The sequence below is a fragment of the Euleptes europaea genome, chromosome 3, assembly GCF_029931775.1.
Source record: "Euleptes europaea isolate rEulEur1 chromosome 3, rEulEur1.hap1, whole genome shotgun sequence".
In the NCBI taxonomy this organism is placed as follows: domain Eukaryota; kingdom Metazoa; phylum Chordata; class Lepidosauria; order Squamata; family Sphaerodactylidae; genus Euleptes; species Euleptes europaea.
In genome coordinates, this window is record NC_079314.1 from 9,728,939 (window position 1) to 9,755,014 (window position 26,076).

The following is a 26,076-nucleotide window of genomic DNA, read 5'->3' on the forward strand; positions in this document are numbered from 1 at the left end:
AGAGTGGAAGAAACCATGAAGTGAGTTGGGGGGGGGGAATGAGCAGCTTGGAGATACCATTGTGAGCGTGGGGAGGGGGTTAAAAAGAGCCGAGGGTAATTTGGGCGTTATTGAATGGGGTTTTTTCCCCCCCGGGGGCTAAAATGGCAGATCCCAGGGGAGGGGGGCGCTGGAAAGTAACCAGGGTATTGTCTGAGTTAAGGGGGGGAGGGGTTTAATTAAAGAAGACGGCACTTTATGGAGTAGAGGGTAACAATGCCCCCCCACACACCGCATTGCCGAGCACGTGGGCAATAGCCAGAGGCTGCCGCCCTGGCACGCCACTTGCACCTCTTACTCAGAAGTAGGCCTCCCTGCATTAAATAGGACTTGCTGCCAGAGAAGGGTGTGTAGGGTTGCACCCACTGGCATTAAGTATGCAAGGGATCCCGGTCAGACTGACGTAGGAGCTAATGTCCTTGCATGCAGTGGGACAGTTCTGAGTAAGAGCTTTGGTTGCCAGCCTCCAGGTGGTGCAGGAATCCCAGGCAACAACAATTACTGACACAACTAGTGAAACATCAAAGTGAGTTCAGTACATTTAAAAGTGAAGGAGGACTAACAAAATATGTACAAATATTTATTACAAAATACAACTAGTGAAACATCAAAGTGTATTCAGTGCATTTAAAAGTGAAGGAGGACTAACAAAATATTTACAAATATTTATTACAAAATACAACTAGTGAAACATCAAAGTGTATTCAGTGCATTTAAAAGTGAAGGAGGACTAACAAAATATTTACAAATATTTATTACAAAATACAACTAGTGAAACATCAAAGTGTGTTCAGTGCATTTAAAAGTGAAGGAGGACTAACAAAATATTTACAAATATTTATTACAAAATACAACTAGTGAAACATCAAAGTGTATTCAGTGCATTTAAAAGTGAAGGGGGACTAACAAAATATTTACAAATATTTACAAATATTTATTACAAAATACAGCTAGTGAAACATCAAAGTGTATTCAGTGCATTTAAAAGTGAAGGAGGAGTAACAAAATATTTACAAATATTTACAAATATTTGTAAATGTTTACACATATTTGTAAATATTTTGTTAGTCCTCCTTCACTTTTAAATGCACTGAACACACTTTGATGTTTCACTAGTTGTGTCAGTAATTGTTGGATTCCTGCAGTGTCTTCCTTACCGTTGGTACTAGTGCAGAGGTGTTTATTTTGGCTTACTCTAGCCTCCAGGTGGTGGCTGGAGAGTTCCTGGAATTACAACTAATCTCCAGGTGACCGAGATCAGTTCCTCTGGAGAAAATGGACGGATTGGAGAGTGCACTCTATAGCGTCGTCTCCCTGTTGAGCTGCTTGTCTCACCCAAGCACCACTCTCCCTAGGCTCTGCCCCCAAATCTCCAGGGATTTCCCAAACCACAGCTGGCAACTCTACCTCCTCCTGAGCCCAATTGATGTAGAAGAGTTCAGACTGGCTAGTGCAGCCGCTCAGAAGACAACCTATGCTGATACCTACAACACAATGTAAATGATTCAAACCAGCACGACGGCAAGTGGTCTATAAATTATAACAATTTTCCTGTGGCTTATTTCATCTAACATTCATAATGAAGTAAAAAATTATTCAACCGGTTAAGTACATAGATAAAGCCAATAACTCTTTTTACAATAGCATAAGAATATCACGGAAATGTAAATTCATAGATTGAAGACAAACAGTTCGAAAGCCTTCAGAAAGGAGTGACTCATCTGTTTCCAAAAAAGCAAAAGTCATAAATCAATCTCCACAGTTGCAGATGCAGAAGGGATCTTCCGGATATCTCCTTGTTTCACGTTCCAAAAAAGCTTCCTCAGTCTTTCTTATCAGTCATGCTAAATGTCTTTCATTAGTCTCTAAATAGTACAAACAACAACTATGCTAACAATACTCTAAGCCAGCTTGCTCAACCCAATAAACGTACAATAAAACTTTTATGTCTTACCACTGAGTGTAGATTCAACAGTCTTGTCTTACAAAGTGCATGCGTTGTTCATTTGTCAGAGAGGAAAATACTGAAGAGATTTATGTTAGTTACACAGATGCAGACAATTAGGTAGCCTATTATAATTTATAGACCACTTGCCATCTTGCTGGTTTGTATCATTTACACAGTGCAGGTGCTGGCACAGCGGATTCTGCATCGGCAGTGTTAATTGTTCGTATGCAAGCACACAGCGCCAGAGCTCACATACAGGCCTGGGAGCTATAGATGTCTTTATTTGCTTTTCAGTCACCTAAGCAATGGAAGAAGGTGTGCAGCTCATGATTAGTGATGTTGCCCTTACAGCCTCCATGTAAATGCTACGCCCTTTGGAGTGTTCAGGGGGCTTCACACCGCCTTTCTCAGTAACCATTAGAGCAACCCTGTATGGAAACTGGTGACGTTGCCTCCTAAGGGCAAAAGCCATTACCTAATTCTGTGGCAAAGTTAAAATATGAACCCAGGACTTCGTTTTCATAGCTTGCCCTCTGCGCTATTCCAGTTTTTGCAAGATTCAGGCATCTATTCCCCCCCCCCATAAACCAGTGTTTTAAAAACAAATTCCTGCTGTCAAAATTGTTCAACTAAAGTACTGAACCAAGCAAAACTAAAATAATTTTTTTTTTAACTCCCCACATCTTTACTTTCAAGAACAACATCTCATGTGGACACACATGAAGCTTCCTTGTTCTGGATCAGACCATCAAGGTCCATCACTGTCAGTGCTTTCTACTCAGGCTGTCAGCGGCTCTCCAGGGCCTCAGGCAAAGAAAGGTCTTTCACATCACCTACTTCTTGGTCCTTACTGGAGATGCCAGGGATTGAACCGGAGACTTTCCACGTGCCAAGGAGAGGCTCTGCCACTGACTTATGGCCCCTACCAATCAACTTTGTGGGTGACTAATGCTGTAGACGAGACATCAGACATTTCCCTGTTTTTGAAATCCATCAGCAGTTATTTATGTAACCCTGCATGAACAATCTTTGGTCACCATTAGACCAACAAGCTGAAGAAGTGCAGAGGAGAATCAAATGGCCATGCAGGGAACAGGACCACTGAGGGCAGCATGAGTGGGCTAGAGAGATTCAGAGTCCTTTGAACACAAGGGCTAGACGCTTGACTTAGGGTGATGGCTGTGGCTCAGTGTTAGAGCATCTGCTTGGCATGCAGAAGGTCCCAGGTTCAATCCCTGGCATCTCCAGTTAAAGGGCCTAGGTAAGTAGGTGATGTGAAAGACCTGCCTGAGACCCTGGAGAGCTGCTGCCAGTCTGAGTAGATAAGACTGACTTCGATGGACCCAGGGTCTGATTCAGTATAAGGCAGCTTCATGTGTTCATGTGTGTTCATGCCCATTCTGGGCTAATTCAATTCTTGGGGATCCTTTCTTCCTGATGCCCGTGTCTCTTTTCTTCCCCAGGCTGAACATAGATGGACTGCTTGTTTATTTCCCATATGACTACATCTACCCCGAACAGTATTCATACATGCTGGAGCTGAAGAGGACGTTGGATGCCAAGGTCTGCCGAAAGCAGGCACTGTTTGGGGTGGGAGGTTTCATGTGTGATCAAAAGGGGAGAAAGTTGCTTTTCCTGTGCAGGCAAGGGAGAGACGTGTTCCAAGGGGATTCCAGGGGAGTTGCTAGGGTCAGATGGGACCGGGTGGCAGCAATACTCCCAGGGATTTAGAAATCTGGCATTTATGCTGACGAATTAGGAACAGAGCCAGGGTAGTGTAGTGGATAGAATAGTTGACTCTGGACAACTTGGGTTCAAATCCCCACTTCTGCCATGGAAGCTCGCTTGGTGACCTTGGGCCTGTCACAGGCTCTCAGCCTGGGCTACCTCACAGGTTTGTTTTGAGGAAATGGAGGAGAGGAGACTGACGTTCAAAAGCTGCTTTGAGCCCCAACTGGGGACAAAAGCAGGACATAAATAAATAAATGTGTCATAAGTAAACACATCCTATCCCCCTTTCTCAGGCTGGTCTGGCTTCTAGGAATTTGGCCTCCCTTTTCTGAAGCCCTGGGAAGGCAGCATGGGTGCATGCTCTTAGAAGTGGCTCTCTTTTCCTCTGCCAGGGCCATGGCGTGCTGGAAATGCCCTCGGGCACTGGGAAGACCATCTCCCTGCTCTCTCTCATTGTGGCCTACCAGAAAGTGAGTATGCCCAGTGCTGTGCCACAAACTGGGAATCAGATCTCTTCCACAGGCTGAGGAGGTAGGGCTCAGGGCTGCTGGGTGCTCAGGAAGAATGACTAGACCTTCTCTCGAGACATCTGAGAATGTTTTGTGCACCTCAGTACTGTGTATATCCCAAGTATTATTATACCTCCATTAAATAAAATCCAAAATGACCGCAACCGAGTTGCTGAAAATAGGCATTCACCGTTAGTAAGCCCTGGATGTACCACAAAAGAACATAAACCACATGTGGTGTGAAAATAGCTTTTTTTGTACTAGACACCCGAATCTACCCTTACAAAAACAAGAAACCTTAAATGACAAATGAATCCTTTCCGCCTCCTTAAAACCACTGGGAACCAGACACGGAGTTTCATCGTCTGCCAGAGGACTGTGCTGCTCTGAGGCGTACACAGCGTGGTTCTTCTTGAGGACAGAATAATTTGGCTCTGCCTGTTGCTCACGTGGTCCCCTGAGCACCTCATGGCTACTCACTGCGACCTGCGGCTCCCTTCAAAACTAGACACCCCCACCACAACGGAGCTTGCCAGGCAAACCTGACTTTCCTCTCCTCCCCAGGCACACCCCCTGGAGCTCTCCAAGCTCATTTACTGCTCCAGAACTGTGCCAGAGATTGAGAAGGTAACCAGGGCTTGCAGTTGACGGGTGCCTGAATTGCTTGCGGAGAGTGGGCTGACTTGGGGAGGCCCTTGGGGACTGGGCCGAGTGTCGGCCTTCTGGCCTGCAGGTGCTGGGACTGGCAAGGTGGTTTTGGGGCCCAGCGGCTTTCCCACAGCTGTTGGTTCTCACCCAGGTTATTGAGGAGCTGCGTAAGCTCCTGGACTTTCACGAGAGGCAGATGGGGGAGAAGCTGCCGTTCCTGGCCTTGGCGCTCAGCTCCAGGAAGAACCTTTGCATCCACCCGGAGGTGAGTGAGGCAAGCGATCGCCACCCCTGGCGCGTAAAGCCTGAGAGTGATGCTCCAGGGCACCTCTTGCTCCCTTCAGTGGGGTTTGAGCATGGGGGCGCTTGGGGGTGTGACCCAGTTGCTGCTCACCCTGGACTGCCTTGCCTCAGGGTAAGACTTCTGTGTTCTCACCCATACTTTGTGGTCTGCCCCTGGGAGCATGAAATATATGAACATATATGAAGCTGCCTTATAATGAATCAGACCCTCGGTCCATCAAAGTCAGTACTTTCTACTCAGACCATAAGTGGCTCTCCAGGGTCTCAAGCAGAGGTCTTTCACATCACCTACCTGCCTGGTCCCTTTAACTGGAGATTCCGGGGATTGAAACTGGGACCTTCTGCATGCCAAGCAGATGCTCTACCACTGAGCCACGCCCCCTCCCAGTTCCCTCACTCCTCCACTTCATACAGACTGTCTTGTGATCTCAAGCGAGGCCCTGAGGTTGTCAGAGTGCCTGAGGTAGCATCTTGTGCTTGGTGTGGGGTGGGGATATTGGGCGAGAGAAACAGCTTCAGGGGCCAGCGATGGGCTCAAAGGTGGGTACCCCCTTTGCCCACAGCTGGAGGAGCCGAACTTCCTTTTCCGCCCTAGGTGAGCGCGTTTCGCTTTGGGAAAGAGGTGGATGGAAAATGCTTCAGCCTAACTGCCTCGTACGTGCGAGCACAGCGCCAGCAGGATGCCAGTGTGCCCTCCTGCCGCTTCTTCGAGGTACGGGGTGCTGTGGATCGCAGAGGATGGGGGGGTAGGTCGGGCAGAATGAGGCTCCGCTGCCCCTGTTATAATCCCAAACTGGTGGTCTGGGAAGGCCACGGCAAGACGGTTGACCTGCTGTTAGGGCTGGTGGAGATCTCCCCACATAGTTGGGGCTCCCTTAACCAGGAAAGCTGCCTGTTCCTTTGGTCGCGTGTACCTGTTTCTCCTTCCCGCCCCCCGTTGCCCTGAGACAGCTGAATGGCTGGGGGGGGGGGCAGCATACTGGATGAATAAATGCTACTAATTTGCAGATGAGGCATCTTGCAGGGCTGGAGGGGGGTGCTTTAAGGGACGCTTCGCATTCCATTTTGAGCCACAGGTCTCTGTGCTTAACGAGTCTTGTGCGGGTGTTAGCACTCTGGCTGCAGTGCCGCTGGGTGATGAGACTTAGGCCAGCCTGCAGTAGCGGTCAGCCACCCCAGTAACTGGATGAAGCTCATTACAACTGCCACTCGCTTATCCCCTGGCAGGAATTTGATGCCCACGGCCGTCAAGTGCCCCTTCCATACGGCGTGTACAACCTGGATGACTTGAAGGCCTATGGCCGGCAGAAGGGCTGGTGTCCCTATTTCCTCGCCAGATACTCGGTAACATGGCTGGGACATTGGTTTTATTCACTTTCTTCATTTTATTTACTTCGTTTATACCCCACCTTTCTCCCAAATGGGGACCCAAAACAGCCATTTGAAGGACCTTCTCCTTTCTTAAGTCCCTGAGCGCCAATTAAAGTCTTCAGGCAGCCAGCTGTCTGCTACCCCACTACTCCGGGTGGTCCATCCAGCATCGACTGGAGCCCAGGCCTTTGCTGTCATGGCTCGGGCTCTGTGGTACAGACTCCCTGAAGAGGTGAGGGCGGGCCCCCTCCTTGGAGACCTTCGGGAAGCTCTGTCAGGCCTGCCTTTTTTCCAGGGCTTTGGAGGGGGGTGGGTGGGAGGAGATTCTGAGTTTGCTACTTTATTTTTAGTTTTAACTAAAAATGTGCATAACTGTTATTGTAGCTGCCTTGAGCCATGAGGAAAGGCGGGATATAAATGTTTCAATAGACAAATAAATTAAATCATTCTCCCCTTCATCCTCACAACATACCTGTGAGGTAGGTGAGGCTGAGACAGAGAATGACTGGCTGGGAGACAGGTCACTCAGCAAACTGAATTAATAAATATCAGTAATGGCTTTTGGGCGGTGGTGATTCAGTGTCTCTGCCCGTCTCTCAACTAGCAGAGCTGAAATACATTATGTAAAAGAAGAGACAAGTTATGTTCAACGTGCGTAATGAATGCAGGGTGTGGAATCGGGATCGCCCAGGAGCAAAATGTGCTGCACAAACAGCTCTAAAGATGCTCTAACACCTTTCTTCTCTGCCTATTGAAGCTTCCTGTGTAACGTGAAAGCTTGTGTTTGTTGAAATTGCATCATCTTTCCTACTTGGAGTTGCTGATGATATGTTCTGGTGTTAATATGTTTTTGGGAGCAGGGGGTTGGATTTTTGGTGTGCTTTCAGGGATAGGAGAAGCAGCTTTCTCTTCAGCCCCCCCCCCCCAATCAAGAGCAACACGTGAGCTTCTGTCCAGTGGGAATGAGGTGCTGTTTCTCTCTTTCTCCCTAGATCCTTCATGCTAATATTATCGTGTACAGTTACCACTATCTGCTAGACCCCAAGATCGCCAACTTGGTCTCCAAAGAGCTGGCCAAGAAATCTGTTGTTGTATTTGACGAGGCCCACAATATCGGTATGGGGAGGTTGGCGGGTGGGCAAATTTCAGACAGACAAGTTTTTTTTGCGGCATTGCCATTCTAAAAAGCTTAGTAAAACTATTTACATTTCACAATTATAAATTAATTTAAAAACAAGTTCAAAGTACAAAATACAGTACAAACCCATCAATTTGAGTTCTACTTTTCTCCCTAATTTAAAATTGAACTCATATTTGCGGAAACCTTTAAAAGGCGGACTTTAAAAGTGATTGCACAAAACCCAGCTGTGGTTATGGTGGGCAAATGTGTCGGTCTGCCTTGAGCTTCTTCACCTAACAGCCAGCCTTCCCTCCCTTTGGGTGCTTTTCTGGCAAGCAGCGTGAGGGGCTTTGAAAGACCCTGCGGGGACGACAGACCAACTAAGGATTGCCCCTCTATGCTCTAAGGATTGCCCCTCTATAAAGGCAAGATAGCTGTGATTTATTGGGTGGATGGAATAGCGCTTTCCATTGTGATCTCTCGGTGAGCTTCCGAGCCACGTTGGGTTGTTCTCTGTAGGGCAGTGGTTCCCAACCTTTTTTTGACCAGGGACCACTAGGACTTTTTTGTTCGGTGCAGGGACCCCAAGGTTCAAAATAAAAATTCTGAGAATTTGAAAATAAACTTTAATTATAACTGTTAGTTAAACATTTAACTTAGAATAATATTTGAATATATATTTTTATAATAGAGAACTTTTAATTGAAAATATTAATTTATTATGGGTTTATAACTTTGTTTCGCGGACCTTAATTTAGTTCTCGCGGACCCCTGGGGGTCCACGGACCCCTGGTTGGGAACCAGTGCTGTAGGGCCTCTTGGCTGATGCAGCATCCCAGTTTGGAGGAGAGGTGAAATGGCAGCAGAAATCAAATTGTCCTGCTGTGATCAGCCTGGGGCTATGAGCCCGTGGCCTGGTGTCTCAGCTCTTTCCCTCCCCAGGCAGGACTTTCACAGCTAGAAACCTGTAGGGTTTGTGGGGGGGGGTTAAACCTACTTGGGAGGATGTGATTCCCACCTCTTGGCCTCCTCCTGACCCACAGACAATGTCTGCATTGATTCCATGGGTGTCAACATCACACGCAAGACGCTGGACCGCTGCCAGGCAAACGTGGAGATGCTCCAAGCCACCATCCAGAAGTGAGTGAGTCGCTCTTCCTCTGCCCCACGCTGTAGGTCCCCTTGGGCAAAGCTGGGTGTGCTAAAAATGAGGAAATTCTGCCGCAAGAAAAGCCAATTCTGTGGTGCAAATTAAGCGAAACATTCTTTCCTTTTGCCAGCCCAGACCAGCGGGCTGCATTTGATTTAGTTTTTATTTATTGGCAGTCCTAATTGGAGTTTTTAAATTGTGACTTATAAAGTCTTTTTAATGTCTTTTTATAATTGTTGTTTTATTCCTATTGTTTTTATTGTGTTTTTTTAAAAACAATCGTTTTCTTTATGTTGTAAGCTGCCTTAAGTTCCTCAAAGGACAAAGGCGGCTAATAAATGTATCAAATCAAACTAAAATTAAATTCTGCTGCCCTCTTCTGGCTTCTGGAATGTTAGCCTGTCTTATGGGGAAAAGTGGGATGGTATTATTTCAAACAAGTAAATTGCCTACATAGTTTGCTTCAGGCATAGTTCAGCAACCATGAGAGCTAGCAGTTTGCTTTGACGTAAATGGAAGTCCAGATTCCCAGGAAGTGGCATTGTCTCCCCACCCCCCGTTGTTTCTGGGTTTTCCTCCCTTCCCCAGGCATTGTGGCATACGCTCCTCCTTGCCCACTGGCATGCTTTCCCACCCCCTGGTTGTGCCCACAGCTGACCCCCAACACCCCTGTATCCAGGATCAAGGACACAGATGCCCAGAAGCTGAAGGAGGAGTACCGGCGCCTGGTGGAGGGGCTGAAGGAGGCCAACATTGCCAGGGAAACAGATGTCTATTTGGCCAATCCGGTGTTACCAGAGGAGATCCTTCAAGGTGCTTGTTTGCATTGGTTAGATGAGATCGACCCTGTCCCAGTTTTAACATCTGGAGACGAGTTGCCAAAATGTCTGGCAGACGACTTTTTGAAAGGGTTAGGTACTCTTGTGTGTGTGTGGTGGGGGAGAGGTCTGTTAGTCACGGCAGCTAAATGGAACCTCCGTTTTCAGAAGCGATATATCTGAGTGCTAGAGGTGGACTCCCTGGGCAGGACTGCTGCCTCTTGTGCTCGGGACCTTTCCTGTCCGGCTTGGTGGAGCTGCGTGACTCAATCCATAAAAAGCAGTTCCTAATATACTGCGGGGAACAGGCCAGCTGTGGCACGTGCAGCTGTGCAGCCGTCGCCTGGTCTGGTGCATTGCTCCTGCTGGGGCTTTGACTGGCGTGCCTCTGGGTTCTCTTCTTGCAGAGGCCGTGCCGGGGAGCATCCGGACAGCGGAGCACTTTGTGGGGTTCCTGAAGCGTTTCCTGGAGTACCTGAAATCCCGTCTGCGGGTCCACCACGTGGTCCAGGAAAGCCCCCCCTCGTTTCTGAAAGATGTCTTTGAGAAGGTCTGCATCGAACGCAAGCCCCTCCAGTAAGTGATGGCACCGCCCTCCCTAGGAGTGCAGCCCCTTCCTGCTGTTTGGAACCTTGTGCCCCAGGGTGGCATTTGAGGAGCTGTCTGCGCCGGCAGAGGCCAAGCCTCAAACTCTGACCCTCACCACAGGTCTGGGGAGTCATTTGCAAACAGGCCCTGAGCCCCCTCATATGACTCTTTCCAGAGAAGCCGAGAAATTTTGGGGCATCTGGTTTGGCATTTGGGGCATCCAGCTCCAAGGAAGAGTTTTGCAATGGCGTGGTTTGAATCTCCGCTCTGGGGCCCCCTCTGAAGCCCATCTCCAAGTTGAGATTTGGTGAGGTTGCCTTCCTAGCATCCCCCACTGGCATGCCCATCCTAGCCTTGAGTCCTGGCTGTGGTGGGGCCTGGAGGTGTCAAGAATGCAACACCTTCAATGTAAGGGCATAGGAGGCAGAAGTCAGGTGACCAAACAGAATCTCCTGCTCCCCTAATCCTGTCCACGGGGCCTGCTTTTTCTTGCCTTCTTCCCAGGTTCTGTTCCGAGCGGCTACAATCCCTCCTTCGCACGCTGGAAATAGCTGACATCTCCGATTTCTCCCCCATCACTCTCATTGCCAACTTTGCCACGTTGGTTAGCACTTACTCCAAGGGTAAGGGGAGCATCTGTGGATTATAGCAGCTTCACTTAACAAAAAAAAGTCAGTTGCTTGCTGTTACGATTTCCAGCATGCTCATAAAGATATATGGCCTCTGCTGCAATCGCAGAAGCTTAAAGCTAAATGGGGTGGGGGGTGGTGCTGGGCACAAGAGAACCACGCTCCTTTCTGAGACAAAGCCTTTTTGCATGAGAGTTGAAGAGCTGTATGTCTCTTCAGGCGAAGAGGAGAAGGGGATGGGCTCTCTGGGCACACGTGTGTGTGTGTGATGTGGCCACAGGATATAAATACCTCCTAAGTCTCTTAAGTGCTTAGCTTTTCTGGCCGAGCCCATCCTGGCACCTTTAAGAAGCTTAATTTTCCTTCCTCAGCTCTCATAGAGGAAGGTTTTGCTTCCCCACTGGCGTCCTCAAAGCCTGGACTCCCCGAAGCAAAGATAGCCTCTACTCTGGACCAAGTGCCCACAAAGACTAGCGTGTTGGTTTATAACATTTGTGTGCTGCTTCACTTTATACTTTTAAACGTGAATATGCAATTCATAAAATATAAACAAGATAGGGGTATGTATGTATTCAGATATGCCAAGCCAGAAAAAAAAGCGCTGTTTCAGTGGAGCTGAAAAAGCCAAATCCGAAAAGCTGATCATTTTCAGATTTTTTGGGTCCATTGTAACATATGGGGAATCTTTGCGGGACTCTGGGGGCTGTTGTTTGAGGTTGAGGCACCACATTTGCAGTATAGCTGCAGGTGACACTCCTTAGAAGGACCTCCAAGTTTGGTAAAGATTGGACCAGGGGGTCCAATTTTATGGGCCCCCAAAGAGCCAAAGAGGCCCCAAAGAGCCAGAGCTGCACAAATGGTATAATGGAGCCACGCTCTTTAAACGTTAAAGAGTGTGGCTCCATATTAGTCTATGCAGAGTTTTTGTGGGGCTCGGGGGAGGGGGGGGTTGAGGTAGAGGCACCAAATTTGCAACATGGCTGCTGCTTACTCTTCTTACAAGAACCCCCCAGTTTGGTGAAGATTGGGTCAGGGGGTCCAATTTTATGGGACCCCTTTTTCTCCATTGGAAGCAATGGAGAATGGATGAGGGCACATTCTTTGAGGGCCCATAAATTTGGACTCCCTGACCCAGTCTTTACCAAACTTGGGGGTTCTTCTAAGGAGTGTCCCCTGCAATTATGGTGCAAATTTGGTGCCTCTGCCTTAAAGAATAGTCCCCCCAGAGCCCCGCATAGATTTCCCATAGGGTTTAATGGACCTGAACATTTTCAGATATTCAAAAAAAAGCCAAGGGAAAATCTATGTCGGTATGGGGATGCAGTTTTTTTTCCTCCCAAAAGGTTTTGGGTCTATTAAACCCAAATCTGAAAAATACCAAAAAAAAAACACCCCTAAAATGTAGGCAGCAATTCATTTAAAGTTAGGTCCCGAGCAAGAAATTAATGGCTGGCAAAATGTCACCAAGGGCCGCTCAACTCCATAAACCTGCCCCCCACCCATGAAACAACGAGGACTAGAAATTTGTGCTTGTTCCTTTTTTTAAAAAGGAAGACATATCTATCAGGAAGCTGCATCCTCCTATAGGGAGATTCCAGATTCCTCGCCTTAATGAACATGTGTGTAAGTCGAATTGGGAGTTCTCCACGGGCCCCGTTTTGCATGCGTGTTCTCTCTCTTGCTTGTGTGCATGTGCATCCCTTCATCTCTGTCAATCCTGTTCCAGGTTGTACCATCCTCATAGAACCCTTTGACGACCGGACCCCCACCATCGCCAACCCGATCCTGCACTTCAGGTGAGGATTGTCACAGCTCACAACCCCGTGAGCCTCCCCTGCATATTGGAAGCGAAGTTCTGAGCAGTTTCAGTCTCCCCCACAATTTCCAAAATAGGATATTGTAGAGCTGAAGAAGGACTACGACTGGGTGTGAAGGGGATGAGCTATTTCCTTTCGCTTGCATCCAGCGTTTGGTAAAAAGTCTCTGAGCATGGAAGTTCTGCTTAATTGCCTTGTCTGTTTGGTTGGGCAATTCCTGGTTGGAAATTCCCTTTCTGTTGCTCTCAGTTTTGCTTCTTCGCCATTGTTTTTTAGGGCGAAGGGCAGGGAGAAGTCTTCCTGGCCTGTATTATTGGGGATGGGGAGGATAGCGGATCCTGTTTTGTAAACCTGCCATCTTTTGGGGTTGGGGGAGTGTCAGAGAAGCTGCCCTCACCCGCTTCCCTCTCCTCTCTCCAGCTGCATGGATGCCTCCATTGCTATCAAGCCGGTCTTCGAGAGGTTCCAGTCGGTCATCATCACCTCGGGGGTAAGTGGGGGTTTGGGGGGCTGGTCTGTTCTCCACTGTGCCTTTTCCTCAAAGCCTGAATGTTTGCTTTTCTGAATGAAATGCAAAGGGTGGGGGTAGAACCATTTGCCAAGTTACCCCTTTTTCTACGGCAGACCCTTTCCCCGCTGGACATCTACCCAAAGATCCTGGATTTCCGGCCCGTTACTATGGCTACCTTCACCATGACCCTGGCCAGAACCTGTCTGTGCCCGATGGTGAGTATCCCTGTAATACATGTGGGGGATGGGTTGAGAGGCCATTCATGGCAGAGGTGAGATCCGAACTGGGGCCTACCTTGATCCACATCTCTTGACCAGTAGACTTTCGCTTCCCCTTAGATACACCAGGAACTGAGCATGAGATCTTTTCACACAAAGCAAGTGCTCTGCTCTGGGCTGTCCAGAAGTGCTGGATACTTGTGCATAGGGCTGGAGGATGGCGTAGAGAATCTTTGGATGGCCAAAGAATCTTTCGAGAGTCTCCTAGGATATACTTCCTCGCTGGCCAGTCAAAGAAATTTGGGGCTTCCATGAGAGGTCCCTGTGCATGTGTGTGTGTGTGTGTGTGTAAAGTACCATCAAGTTAACTCATGGAGACCCCAGCAAGGGGCTTTCAGGGCAAGTGATTAAACAGAGGTGGTTTGCCAGTGCCCTCCTCTGCAGAGTCTGCCTTGGTGGTCTCTCTTCCAAGTACCGACCTAGCTTAGCTTCCGAGATCTGATGAGATCGGGCAATAACATGACTGCCTTCTCTCCCAAGGTCCCTACAGTCCATTTGAATTTTATTAATTAAAATATTTGTACCCCACTTTTCCCTCATGGCTTACAAGTCACAACAATAACATTACAATTTAAAACCAATAGAATAAAATCCCAGAGAGCCCCCTCCCCCCAAAAGGTGCCTCCCGTTTATACCCCATCGAAGGCCCTGGGAAATAATACAGCCTTGCACAGCCTCATGGAGATTTCGAAAGAGGGCTCTCCCTGTACTTCCTCAGGGAGTCTGTTCCACAAAGATGAAAGGGCCTGGGCTCTGGTTTATGCTAGGGGACCAGCTGGTAGGGGGCAGCCAGAAGATTGTAGTTGACCCATGGGAACATGTGGGAGGAGATGGTGCATCAGATCTGTGTGTCCCAAGCCATGAAGGGCTTTAAAGAACACAACCAGCACCTTGAAATGGAAACAAACTAGCAGCCAACATCACGGTTGAAGATGGACCAAATATGATCCTGGCCCTGGAATTTCCTGTTGACTGGTTGCCCCTTTGGCAAAAGGACTGGTCCACACCACACCCCATCTTTTTTTTCAGATTGTGGGGCGCGGGAACGACCAGGTAGCCATCAGCTCCAAGTTCGAGACTCGCGAAGACATTGGTGAGTGTCCTTCTCAGCCTGCCCTTTTAAGGTACAGGTGTAGGTCGGGGGCGCCCAGAACCACGCAAGGTGCTCCTGCCTTTTCTGCATCCTCTCTTCTCCCTGACAAATGAGCTGCATGTGCAGCAGCCAGGAGGGGAGAACGTGGCTGGGCCAAGTGTGTTGACTGGCACTCGGGGTGTGTCTGGGCTCAGCTGAGGCGTATTTTGGGCAGCAGTTCAGGCTGGAGAGGGGGTTGGAAGGCGGCATCCTCCCAGTTCTGCTAGAGACAGCTCTCTGTGTTTGGCAGCTGTCATCCGCAACTACGGCAACCTGCTCCTGGAGATGTCTTCAGTTGTCCCGGATGGGATCGTGGCCTTCTTCACCAGCTACCAGTATATGGAGAACATTGTGGCTTCGTGGTATGAGCAGGTCCGTGCAAAAGAGGGAGGGATGAGTTGGGGAAGCAGGCCAAACTCTCCAGCAATGGCCAGTTGGTGCACAATGGAGGCCGCCGGGAGGGTGGGGTGTTGGCTTTTTTTGCGGGGCTTCCGAAGGAGCACTGGTTGGAGTCCCCATCCATTTTATCCCTGGAGGGCTTTACTGCAGGGTTCCTTTCCAGATCATCCTGGAGAGGACACGGTCTGGGGCAAGGAGGCTGAAGGGCTGGCTTGTGTGAGATGAGCCAACTGCCCCCCCCCAACATTTCCTGTCTTTCGTTCCTGCACCCTCAGGGGGTTGGTTGTCTGGAGTGAGCTGGTTATCTGGTGGAGCTTGGGACTTGGCAGGTGGGGGGTTTCCTCCCCTCCCCCCCACCCCACTTCTTTTTGAGGAGACGGAACAGGGGCTGGCTTTGTATATTGTCTTAGTTGCTGAAGACCTTTCTCCTAATATCACAAATTGTGCACAAACATCTGTTCCACAGTGGCTATTATATCTAAATGTGTGTGTGTGTGTGTGTGTGTGTGTGTGTGTGTGTGTGTGTGTGTGTGTGTGTAAAGTGCCTTCAAGTCACAACCAACTTATGGCGACCCCTTTTTGGGGTTTTCATGGCAAGAGACTAACAGAGGTGGTTTGCCAGTGCCTTCCTCTGCACAGCAACCCTGGTATTCCTTGGTGGTCTCCCATCCAAATACTAACCAGGGCTGACCCTGCTTAGCTTCTGAGATCTGACGAGATCAGGGTAGCCTGGGCCATCCAGGTCAGGGCTAAACAAGTGGGAACCCTCAAAACCTGTGGGTGGGGATCTCCCCCTCACAGGGAGGAACCCCATCTCCCCCTCCCATCATCATCCAGCCTGACTCGCCTTGGAGCACAGCCACAGCAGCGGCAATGCCAGGGAGCTGCTGTGAGCCTGGAGAAAAATCTGTTTTGGATAAGTATGGCCCCGATCCACAGATTTAGGTATCCGCAGATGGAGGCCACATTTGGGAAATACATAAATTTCTGCAAACCTAGGGTTTTCCCCCAAGTCTGCAGAAAAGTTTGTTTTGGATAAGTGTGGCCCCGATTTACAGGTTTAGGTATCCACAGATGGGGGTCATGCTTGGGAAATAGATATATAGATTTCAATGACCGGATCACTGGCTGCCAGATTGCTTCTGGGCTCAATTCAGGTTGCTGGTATTTACTGTTAAAGACCTGTAAGGCCTGGGACCGACAGACCTTAAGGGCCACCTCCTCCCATATTTACTTACTCCGGTCATCCTTGGAGGCTATGCTTCAGTTACCCATGACATATGAGGCTAACCAGGTGGCGACCTGAGAAAGGGCCTTCTCTGTCACCGCACCAACACCATGGAACTCCCTCCCCCAGGGAGATTTGGTGTCTTCTGGCAGTGAGAGAATACTTTTTTGTTTCATTTGGGGTCCCCCCAATAAGGGTTATTGACCCTCCTTCCTAATTCTGATGTTGTTTGTTTATGGGGTTTTATTGAATTATTTTATAATCGTAAATGTTCTTTTTAATTGTTCAAGTGTTTTAATATTTTTAAGGTTTGCTGCCTTGGGGACCCTGATTGGGTGGAAAGGTGGCATAAACATGTTTAAAATAAAATAAATGAATAAAACTGCCTTGAAGATGACCGGTGGCTGCTGTCTTCTCTCTGGCCCTCAAAGGGGATCTTGGAGAACATCCAACGCAACAAACTCCTCTTCATCGAGACGCAAGACGGAGCAGAGACCAGCATGGCCCTGGAGAAGTATCAGGAGGTGGGTGCCCAGTGTGGGAGGGAGCAACTGGGGTCACCCTGGTGCAGGTGAAAGGAGGGCAGAAGGCTTTCTCCCCACTCTGTGGCTTGTGTGCAGTCTGCGGCTCTGTCCTTACTGCGGGAGAAGCCTGCAGTTTGCTATGCTGGCAACTGTTGGGCTCTGTCTGGAAAGGGGCCCCCAATGAGGGGCAAACAGGCCTTTTACACCTTTGGGCCAGTTTGCTGGCTCGTCTTTTTGAGCTGCTCACGGGCAAGTCTTGGGCTGAGTCATGTTTCTACCAAATTGGCACTTTATAGATGCTGGATAAATAGACTGGCAGGAATTGTAACTTGGGTTTGTGTTGTGTGGCAGGCCTGCGAGAACGGCCGGGGAGCTATCTTGCTTTCTGTGGCCAGGGGGAAGGTGTCCGAAGGGATCGACTTTGGTGAGTCCCCGCTCTCTCTCCTCTCTCTCTCTCTCTCTCTCCCCCCCTCCCCCTCTCCCTCGAAGGGTAAGAGCTCAGGGGCTCTTGCCCTGTGGCTTTTAGCCTGGGGGGTCAGGCCTTGAGGGCAGAATTGCTCAAAACCTACTTTTTCTCAGTCTTTTCTTGCGAGGGAAGTGGTACTCAACATGACAATCAGTAAGGCGGTGATTAGAGGAGTATTAATCCAGCAAAATACAAGATGGTTTAAGGAAAGGGAGGCAAAGAAAAAATATATTTTAGATGAAATAAGACAAGGAGAGCGACAGCTCAGAAAGCTTCAGGATAAGATATCTAAACAAGAACAGCTTGACAAGATTAGAAAATGGCAGCACCAGTATGAGTTTTTAATGTTGGATGAAATTGAACAGAAACTTATTTTTAATAAACAAAGATTTTTTGAACATGCGAACAAGCCGGGTAAAATGTTGGCATGGCAACTTAAACATAAAGAGAAAAAAGTACCAATATCTCAAATTAAAAGGAAGGGTAAGATGACGAGAGACAAGGATGAGATAATAGAAACATTTGTGGATTATTACGCAAATTTGTATAGAGAGAACTTAGTACCAGAGATGGATATGGATGCATATTTTATTAAATCAGGATGGGAAAAAATAACTCAGGAAAATAAAGAATTACTGGATTCTCCAATAACTCGGGAGGAATTGGAAGAGGCAATAATGAAAAGTAAACTAAATAAATCACCTGGACCAGATGGATTCACTGCATTGTATTATAAAGTATTCAAACATCAATTAATTCCTTATTTATTAGAAGTGATGAATCTTTGTTTGTTAAATGGGTCTATTCCACAAACTTGGAAACAAGCAAATATAGTATTAATACCTAAGGCGAACGCTGATATAGTGGAGGTTAAAAATTATAGACCAATTTCATTACTAAATAATGACTATAAATTATTTGTTGCAATTTTAGCAACTAGATTGAAAAGGGTATTAAATCAAATAATATATGAGGATCAAGCTGGGTTTTTACCAGGAAGGCTGATTAATCAGAATGTAAGGGTGGTAATAGATCTTCTAGAATATGTGGAACAAGATACAACTCCGATAGCTATGGTATTTTTAGATGTGGAAAAGGCATTTGATAATGTGAATTGGCAGTTTATGCTTAAGATATTAGAATTTATGGAGTTTGGTGAGAATTTTAAAACTGACATAAAAAGTATATATAATTACCAAACCGCTAATTTGTTGATAAATGGAACGCTATCACCAAAGATTGAAATTCAAAAGGGGACAAGACAAGGATGTCCTCTGTCTCCTTTGTTGTTTATTTTGGTATTAGAATTGTTATTGGAAAATTTTAGACAATCTGATGAAGTAGTTGGCGTACGAATAGGGAGAAATCATTATAAAGTTAAAGCATATGCAGATGATCTTGTATGTTTTTTGATTGATCCGATTGAGCAAATTGATAGATGGAATAAAATCTTGGAGGTTTATTGACAGCTTTCAGGTTTTAAAATTAATAAAAATAAAACTAAGATATTGGTTAAAAATATGACTCTTTCACAACAACAAATATTGATTAAAAAGACAGGATTTAGCATTGAACATAAAGTTAAATATTTAGGTATATGGATATCAAATAATAATCTTAATCTATTTCAAAATAATTATGAAAATCAATGGCAACAGATAATAAAAGATCTTAAAAACTGGGAGAAAATACCATTATCATTGTGGGGGCGAATTTCAGTAATTAAAATGATGATATTACCTAGGATGCTTTTTTTGTTTCAAAACCTACCAATATTGAAAGGTGCACAGATATTCAAAAATTGGAAGAAGGATATTTTAAATTTTCTTTGGGGTAAAGAAAGGCATAGGATAGCATATAATAATTTAGTGGAATTGAAAGAAACAGGAGGTTTGGGATTACCAGATTTGAGAATGTATTATCAGGCAGTTTGCTTCACCTGGATAAAAAATTGGATTCTATTAGAGAATCCCAAATTATTGGAATTAGAGGGATTTAATCTAAGATTCGGGTGGCATGCATACTTATGGTATGAGAAAGAAAAAGTAAATAAAGACTTTAATTCCCATATTATTAGGAATAGTCTATTACAAATATGGAAGAAATATAAAGGCATTTTGGAAACTAAAAGTCCTGGTTGGATTAATCCCATAGAAGCATATATGAGAAAGAGTGTTCATTTAAATTTGGATAGTAATATATATAGAGAAATGATAGAATATAAAGAGGGGACATGGAGGTTGAAAACTAGAGAAGAACTTTATATTAAAGATTGGTTTATGTATTACAAATTAAGGGATATATTTAATAAGGATAGTAGAAGGGGATTTAATCAAAATAAATCCAAATTTGAAATTATACTAACCAAGGGGAATAAAGGAATGATAGGAAGGATTTATAGATTATTGATTGAATTGAATTTAGAACAGGAAAGAATTAAACCAGTCATGGTGAAATGGATGAGGGAACTAGGTTATAACATAGATTTGGAAGTAGGGGAAAACTTGTGGAAAAAGGAATTCAAATTTACTATTACTAATGCAATAAGAGAAAATTTATATAAAATGTTCTACAGATGGTATATAACCCCAGTATTACTGAGTAAAATGAAAAAAGAGGACGACGGTCTATGTTGGAAGTGCGGTATTGATATAGCTACATTTATGCATGTTTGGTGGTTTTGCAAAAAAATTAAGAGATTTTGGAGATTAGTTTTAAAGGAAACTAATAATTTGATTAATTCAAAGATAAAAAAAGATCCTGCCTTTTGTTTATTGGGTTTTCCTAAAATGAACTTAGAAAAAGGTGATAGAGTCATATGTCAATATAGTTTTGCTGCAGCAAGAATTATAATTGCTAAGAACTGGAAGCAAACAAATAAACCTTCAATCAAAGAATGGAGAGAAAAGTTATGAATATATATGCGGATGGCCAAACTTACAGACTCTTTACATGGAAAGATATGGATGAATTAAAAAAAATATGGTCTAAGGCCGCTGCATATTGGGATAAATTGGCAAAAACAGATTTTATAGGTATTGTTAAGGAATTATAGACTAAAGTGTTGTTAATAAGTGAATATAATAATTTTTTTAAAAAAATACTGTTATAACACCGCTCCGGAAGTCCTAGGGTGGAGGGCACACAGGTGGGTGGTGGAGGTTTGGGCGCTATATATTATATAAAGGATAGTTTATTATGTATTAGCAATGGATGTAATAGTGCTCTTTGTGTGATTTTGTATATTTTTTAAATTGTATTGTATTATGATTTTTTTTTTGTTTACTTATAAAACAATAAAAAAACATGGCAAACACAGAACACATAATGAGGGAAGGGAGTTGCAGCCTAAGATCGGCATCCTAGTTTCCTTACATGAAACTAAGTCCTCAGGGCCAGATGAATTGCATCCAAGGGTACTGAAAGAACTCGCGGATGTCATTTCTGAGCCTCTGTCCATTATTTTTGGGAATTCTTGGAGAACAGGTGAGGTGCCAGAAGACTGGAGGTGGGCAAATGTCCCCATCTTCAAGAAGGGGGAAAAGGAGGATCCAGGTAACTACCAACCTGTCAGCTTGACGTCCATACCTGGAGAAGTTTTAGAACAAATCATCAAACAGTCAGTCCTTGAGCATTTAGAAAGGATGGCTGTGATTACTAAGAGCCAGCACAGGTTTCTCAAGAACAGGTCATGTCAGACAAATCTTATCTCCTTTTTGAGAAAGTTACTACCTTGCTGGATCAGGGGAATGCTGTTGACACAGTTTATCTTGATTTCAGTAAGGCTTTTTGATAAGGTTCCACATAATATTCTTGTTGACAAGTTGGTAAACTGTGGTTTGGATCCCATTACTGTTAGGTGGATCTGTAACTGGTCGACAGATCACACCCAAAGAGTCCTTGTTAATGGTTCCTCATCCTCTTGGAGAGGAGTGACTAGTGGAGTGCCTCGGGGACCATACACTGAACATGAGTCAGCAGTATGGTGCGGTAGCTAAAAAGGCAATTGCAATTTTAGGCTGTATCAACAGAAGTATAGTGTCCAGACGACGGGAAGTGATGGTATTGCTTTTCTCTGCTCTGGTTAGACCTCACCTAGAGTATTGTGTTCAGTTTTGGGCACCACAATTTAAGAAGGATGCAGACAAGCTGGAAGATGTCCAGAGGAGGGTAACAAAGATAGTGAGGGGTCTGGAGACCAAGTCCTATGTGGAAAGGTTGAAGGAGCTCAGTATGTTTAGCCTGGAGAGGAGAAGACTGAGGGGTGACATGATAACCATCTTCAAGTACTTGAAGGGCTGCCATACAGAGGATGGTGTGGAGTTGTTTTCTGTTGCCCTAGAATGTTGGACCAGAACCAATGGGTTAAAATTAAACCAAGAGAGTTTTCAGCTAAACATCAGGAAGAACTTTCTGACAGAGTGGTTCCTCAGTGGAACAGGCTTCCTTGGGAGGTGGTGAGCTCTTTTTCTTTAGAGGTTTTTAATTAGAGGCTAGAGGGACATCTGGCAGCAATGCTGATTCTGTGAACTTAGGCAGATCATAAAAGGGAGTACAGGAAGGGTTGCGTCAGTGTTTGGTTCTCGTGGCTCCTTCTTATGTGCCCAGGGTAATGTTGATCACCACTTTAGGGTCAGGAAGCAATTTTTCTCCAGGACAGATTGGCCAGAGATCCTGGAGGGTTTTTTTTGGGGGGGGGTCACCTTCTGGGCATGGAGTAGGGGTCACTGGGGATGTTTGTGGGGGGAGGCATTTATGAATTTCCTGCATTGCGGAGGGGGTTGGACTAGATGACCCTGGTGGTTCCTTCCAGTTCTATGATCCTGTCTCACACAGCAGCCAACCAGTTCCTCTGGGGAGGCCAACAACAGTGCAGAGAGGCCGAGGCTTTCCCCTGATGTTGCCCCCTGACACTGTGATTGAGATGTTGGCTGCCTCTGAATTTTGTCTCAGTCTGTGCTTAGCCCACCCAGTTTATTTCAGGATGATCCTGCTATGGCTAAAAGGACATTGGGAAGATCTTTTAAAGGTACATTCTTAGAAATTTCTCTGAAGCAGCGACTTCCATGGTCCCCTGATTTCTAGGCTGATCTTGATTTGTGTCTGGTTTTGGTTGTGTAACAAGCTTACTGGCGCTGCCTTGATAGCCATGCTGAGGCACAAGGGGTACAAAGACTTCAGAAAAAAATATGGGCCTGGGGAGTGGGGGGTCCATGAGCAGGGGAGATCACACCCAAGCGCCGACAGGGAAGATCCGGGGCAGCTGATACAGCCATGGGGAGGAGCACAGAATGAGATCAGCAGTGGCTGCTGATGGTGGTAGTGGGGTGGGGGGGGGCTATGTCAGCCTGGAGGGCAGGGGTCAGATGCCACAGCTGAGAAAGGCCTCTAGGCCAGAGGTCCAGGGAAGAAAAGGCCGGTCAGGGCGGTGTGGGAAAGAACGACACAGGAAGACTGCAGTGTGGTCATTTGGAGGTTCTGGGGGAGAGAAGGAGGGCAGGAGGGTTTATTTCCTACCGTCTGGTTGGGGAACTGGCCCTTTGCCAGGGCCACCGCAGGGCTCACGCACAACCCTCCTTGGCGAGCTGGGCTGCCTTTGGCCTGCTTCGGCCCTCCATGCCCAGTCCCAGCTCTACTCTTTCCCTTCCACAGTGCACCACTACGGCCGAGCCGTGATCATGTTTGGGGTTCCCTACGTCTACACCCAGAGCCGCATCCTGAAGGTAGGTTTGCACAGTCCCCGTTTGCTCGCCCTTGGCTTGTTCTGCCTCCTACTCTGGGCGGCTTTCTACACGAGGAAGGGAGGCCCTGGCGGAGCTCAGCCGTGAATTCCCCAAGGGCTCTGCTGGCACGGCAGCCCCGGCGTCTCCTGGAGATGAGTCTCCGCTGGGCTGGCTTTCCCAAGGCCCGGCCTTCCCTGGCAGGCTGGCGGAGGTTTCTGTGAGGTAAACAAGGAAGGAAAGGGGGCCCCCTACACCCAATTCCTGGGCGCCCTCTGCCCCACCTCCACCCTGGAATGACGCCTCCGGCAAGAGCGCCTGAGGTGGGACTGAAATCCCTTGTTTTGCAAAATCTCGAAGCCAAGAGCTTTTCTAGGGTGCAGCCAGCTGGATCAGGGCCTGGGCAGGGCTCCGCCAGCCCTCCTGCAATGAAGTCCGAAAGGGGGGCTGGGGCCAGGATCGGCTCCCAAATTCTTCCAGAGGATTAGAGCGGCGGGGAGTGAACTCAGCTGCCAGGAACAGCCTTGGCCGGGCAACACATAATGAACTGAAGGAATTTGCTCTTTGGAGGGCGCTGAGAAGGGCCGTTGAGCAAAGCTGAGACAGGCACGAGGCTGGCAGAGAGGTGTTGGCTTTGGTGGCCAGGTGGAACCTCCAGGGACAAAAGCAGTGTGCTTTTGATAGCCAGATGCTGGCTCTATAGAGGCGGCAGCTGTTGCCTGAGTGTCCGGTCTGTGCCTTTCCCAAAGAGGGCTGCTTAGCAGACCTTGAATGCTGGCTGGGGGCAGGCAGGAAGGGGGGGTGTCAGGCAAGCACTTCTGTCCCTGCCCTGGATGCAGAAGTGGGGGGTCTAGAGAGGGAGAGCCGGGCTGAATGGTCCCTCCTCCCCCTCCTAACTCCGAGGTAAGATGAGCTGTTCAGAGGAGAGAAGAAGAGCTGGTTTTTATATGCTGACTTTCTCTGCCACTTAAGGAAGAATCACATGGGCTTACAATCTCCTTCCCTTCCCCTCCCCACAATAGACACCCTGTGAGGTAGGTGGGGCTGAGAGAGCTCTCAGCGTGGTATAGTGGTCAAGAGCGGTGGACTCTGATCTGGAGAACCTGGTTTGATTCCCCACTCCTCCACATGAGCAGCAGAGGCTAATCTGGTGAACCGGGTTTGTTTCCCCACTCCTACACATGAAGCCAGCTGGGTGACCTTGGGCTAGTCACACTCTCTCAGCCCCACCTACCTCACAGGGTGTCTGTTGTGGGAAGGCGATTGTAAACCGGTTTGATTCACCCTTAAGTGGTAGAGAAAGTCAGCATATAAAAGCCAACTCTTCTTTCCTAAGAGAGCTATGACTAGCCCAAGGTCACCCAGCTGGCTTTGTGTGTAGGAGTGGGGAAACAAACCCGGTTCATCAGATCAGAATCCACCACTCTTAACCACTACACCATGCTGGTAAGCCGCTTTGAGACTCCTTAAAAGGTAGAGAAAAGCAGGGTATAAAAGCCAGCTTTTCTTCTTCCAAATGCTGGGGCTGACTGACGTGGGAGGAAGGAGGCAGCCTGGGGTGGGGAGGGGGGCTGTGAAGCCTGTCCCTTCCTGCTCTCTATGGGTGCTCAGAGCTCTTCCATGGGGTGTTAAAGAGGCAGCTGAACGTAAAGTGAAATTTTTTGGCAGGGCTGGGGAGCTGATTTGAAAAATGAACAGGATCTTGAACTTCTAACCTCATTTGTCTCCTTTTGGGGGCTGAGGGGGAAGAGTAGGAAGAGCCCAACCCCCAAACTAAGACCTGTCTGGTAGAAATTAGTTCCCCCCTCAAACTGCTCCACATTTCCCCCCACCCCCCCAGGCCCGGCTGGAGTACCTGAGGGACCAGTTCCAAATCCGAGAGAACGATTTCCTGACCTTTGACGCCATGCGCCACGCGGCCCAGTGCATGGGCCGGGCCATCCGGGGGAAGACTGACTATGGCCTCATGGTCTTTGCTGATAAGGTGTGCTTGTGGAGAAACCTCTCCTGGGGGGGAAAGGGGGCTCCTGAGCAATGGGGGGGGTTCAGCCGGGCTGCCCTCTCTTTGGGCTTTCCCCATTCTCACCACTGTCCTCTGCAGCGCTTTGCGCGGGCCGACAAACGGGGAAAGCTCCCGCGATGGATCCAGGAACACATCACGGATGCCAACCTCAACTTGACGCTGGACGAGGCCGTGCAGGTCGCCAAGTACTTCCTGCGCCAGATGGCCCAACCCTTCCGCAAGGTGAGCGACAGGAGTGGAGCATTCTGAGAGGCCCGAGGGAGGGTGAGGCACATGCAGCTGCCCTACACTGAATCAGACCTCCGGTCCATCAAGGTCAGCCTCATCTCCTCAGACCAGCAGTAGCTCTGCAGGGTCTCAGGCAGAGGAGGGTCTTTCACATTACCTGCTTGGTCCTTTTAGCTGGAGATGCCGGGGATTGAACCTGGGACTATCTGCATACAAAGCAGAGGCTCAGCCACTGAGCCGCAGCCCCTCCCCACACATGAACACACTTGAAGCTGCCGTATACTGAATCAGACCACCTGTCCATCGAGATCCTTATTGCCTAAGTCTGGTAATGGTTCTCCAGGGTCTCAGGCTGAGGTCTCCCCCTGGGACGGGGCTGTGGCTCAGTGGTAGAGCCTCTGCTTGGCATGCAGAAGGTCCCAGGTTCAGTACCTGGCATCTCCAGTTAAAGGGCCTAGGCAAGTAGGTGATGTGAAAGACCTCTGCCTGAGACCATGGAGAGCTGCTGCCGGTCTGAGTAGGCAATACTGACTTTGACTCAGTAGAAGGCAGCTTCATGTGTCATCAGCATCAGAGCTTTATTACGGTCAATCGACCACTTCCAAGAGAATGCTTCATGTGTCTTTCCTGTCCGGTCCTTTTAGCTGGAGATGGCAGGGATTGAACCTGGGACCTTCTAACAGAAAAAAGCAGATGCTGTTCCATTGAGCCACAGTCCCTCTAGGGCAGGGGCTTGGGTGTTCATGCTTTCCTGGCCCCTAAACTATTTCCTGGCCCCTCTGTTGGCAGGAGGATCAGCTGGGCCTCTCCTTGCTCACCTTTGAGCAGTTGCAGTCAGAAGAGATGCTGCACAAAGTGCAGGAGATCGCACACCACGTGTGAGGAGCAGGAGGAAG

The 26,076-nt window shown here is 47.5% G+C and overlaps 1 protein-coding gene across 4 annotated transcripts; it reads left to right on the forward strand.

Moving 5' to 3' along the window:
* ERCC2 (ERCC excision repair 2, TFIIH core complex helicase subunit) lies at positions 1–26,071 on the forward strand. 4 transcript variants are annotated; one of them, XM_056846192.1, is made up of 23 exons: positions 1–20; positions 3,451–3,550; positions 4,111–4,188; positions 4,792–4,854; positions 5,027–5,140; positions 5,774–5,890; positions 6,406–6,522; positions 7,542–7,665; positions 8,713–8,809; positions 9,499–9,632; positions 10,045–10,213; positions 10,730–10,848; positions 12,581–12,650; positions 13,092–13,161; positions 13,296–13,397; positions 14,490–14,553; positions 14,843–14,964; positions 16,651–16,743; positions 17,095–17,167; positions 22,862–22,932; positions 24,770–24,913; positions 25,031–25,174; positions 25,970–26,071. In XM_056846192.1, exons 1-23 carry the CDS (start codon positions 16–18, stop codon positions 26,060–26,062), a joined length of 2,283 nt encoding a protein of 760 aa, XP_056702170.1. In that variant the 5' UTR covers positions 1–15; the 3' UTR covers positions 26,063–26,071. The 4 variants fall into 4 exon arrangements, 3 of the variants coding, with proteins under 3 accessions (XP_056702170.1, XP_056702171.1, XP_056702172.1); XR_008933233.1 differs by lacking the exons at positions 22,862–22,932; positions 25,970–26,071 and having other exon boundaries at positions 25,031–25,166; XM_056846193.1 differs by lacking the exons at positions 17,095–17,167; positions 22,862–22,932.
* Positions 26,072–26,076: the final 5 nt, after the last annotated feature.

Bases quoted from the DNA above. Each gene is read 5' to 3' on its own strand.
- ERCC2 (XM_056846192.1), top strand. The intron at 9,633-10,044 runs GTGCTTGTTTGC...CTCTTCTTGCAG, and splicing joins ACCAGAGGAGATCCTTCAAG to AGGCCGTGCCGGGGAGCATC. The intron at 12,651-13,091 runs GTGAGGATTGTC...TCCTCTCTCCAG, and splicing joins AACCCGATCCTGCACTTCAG to CTGCATGGATGCCTCCATTG.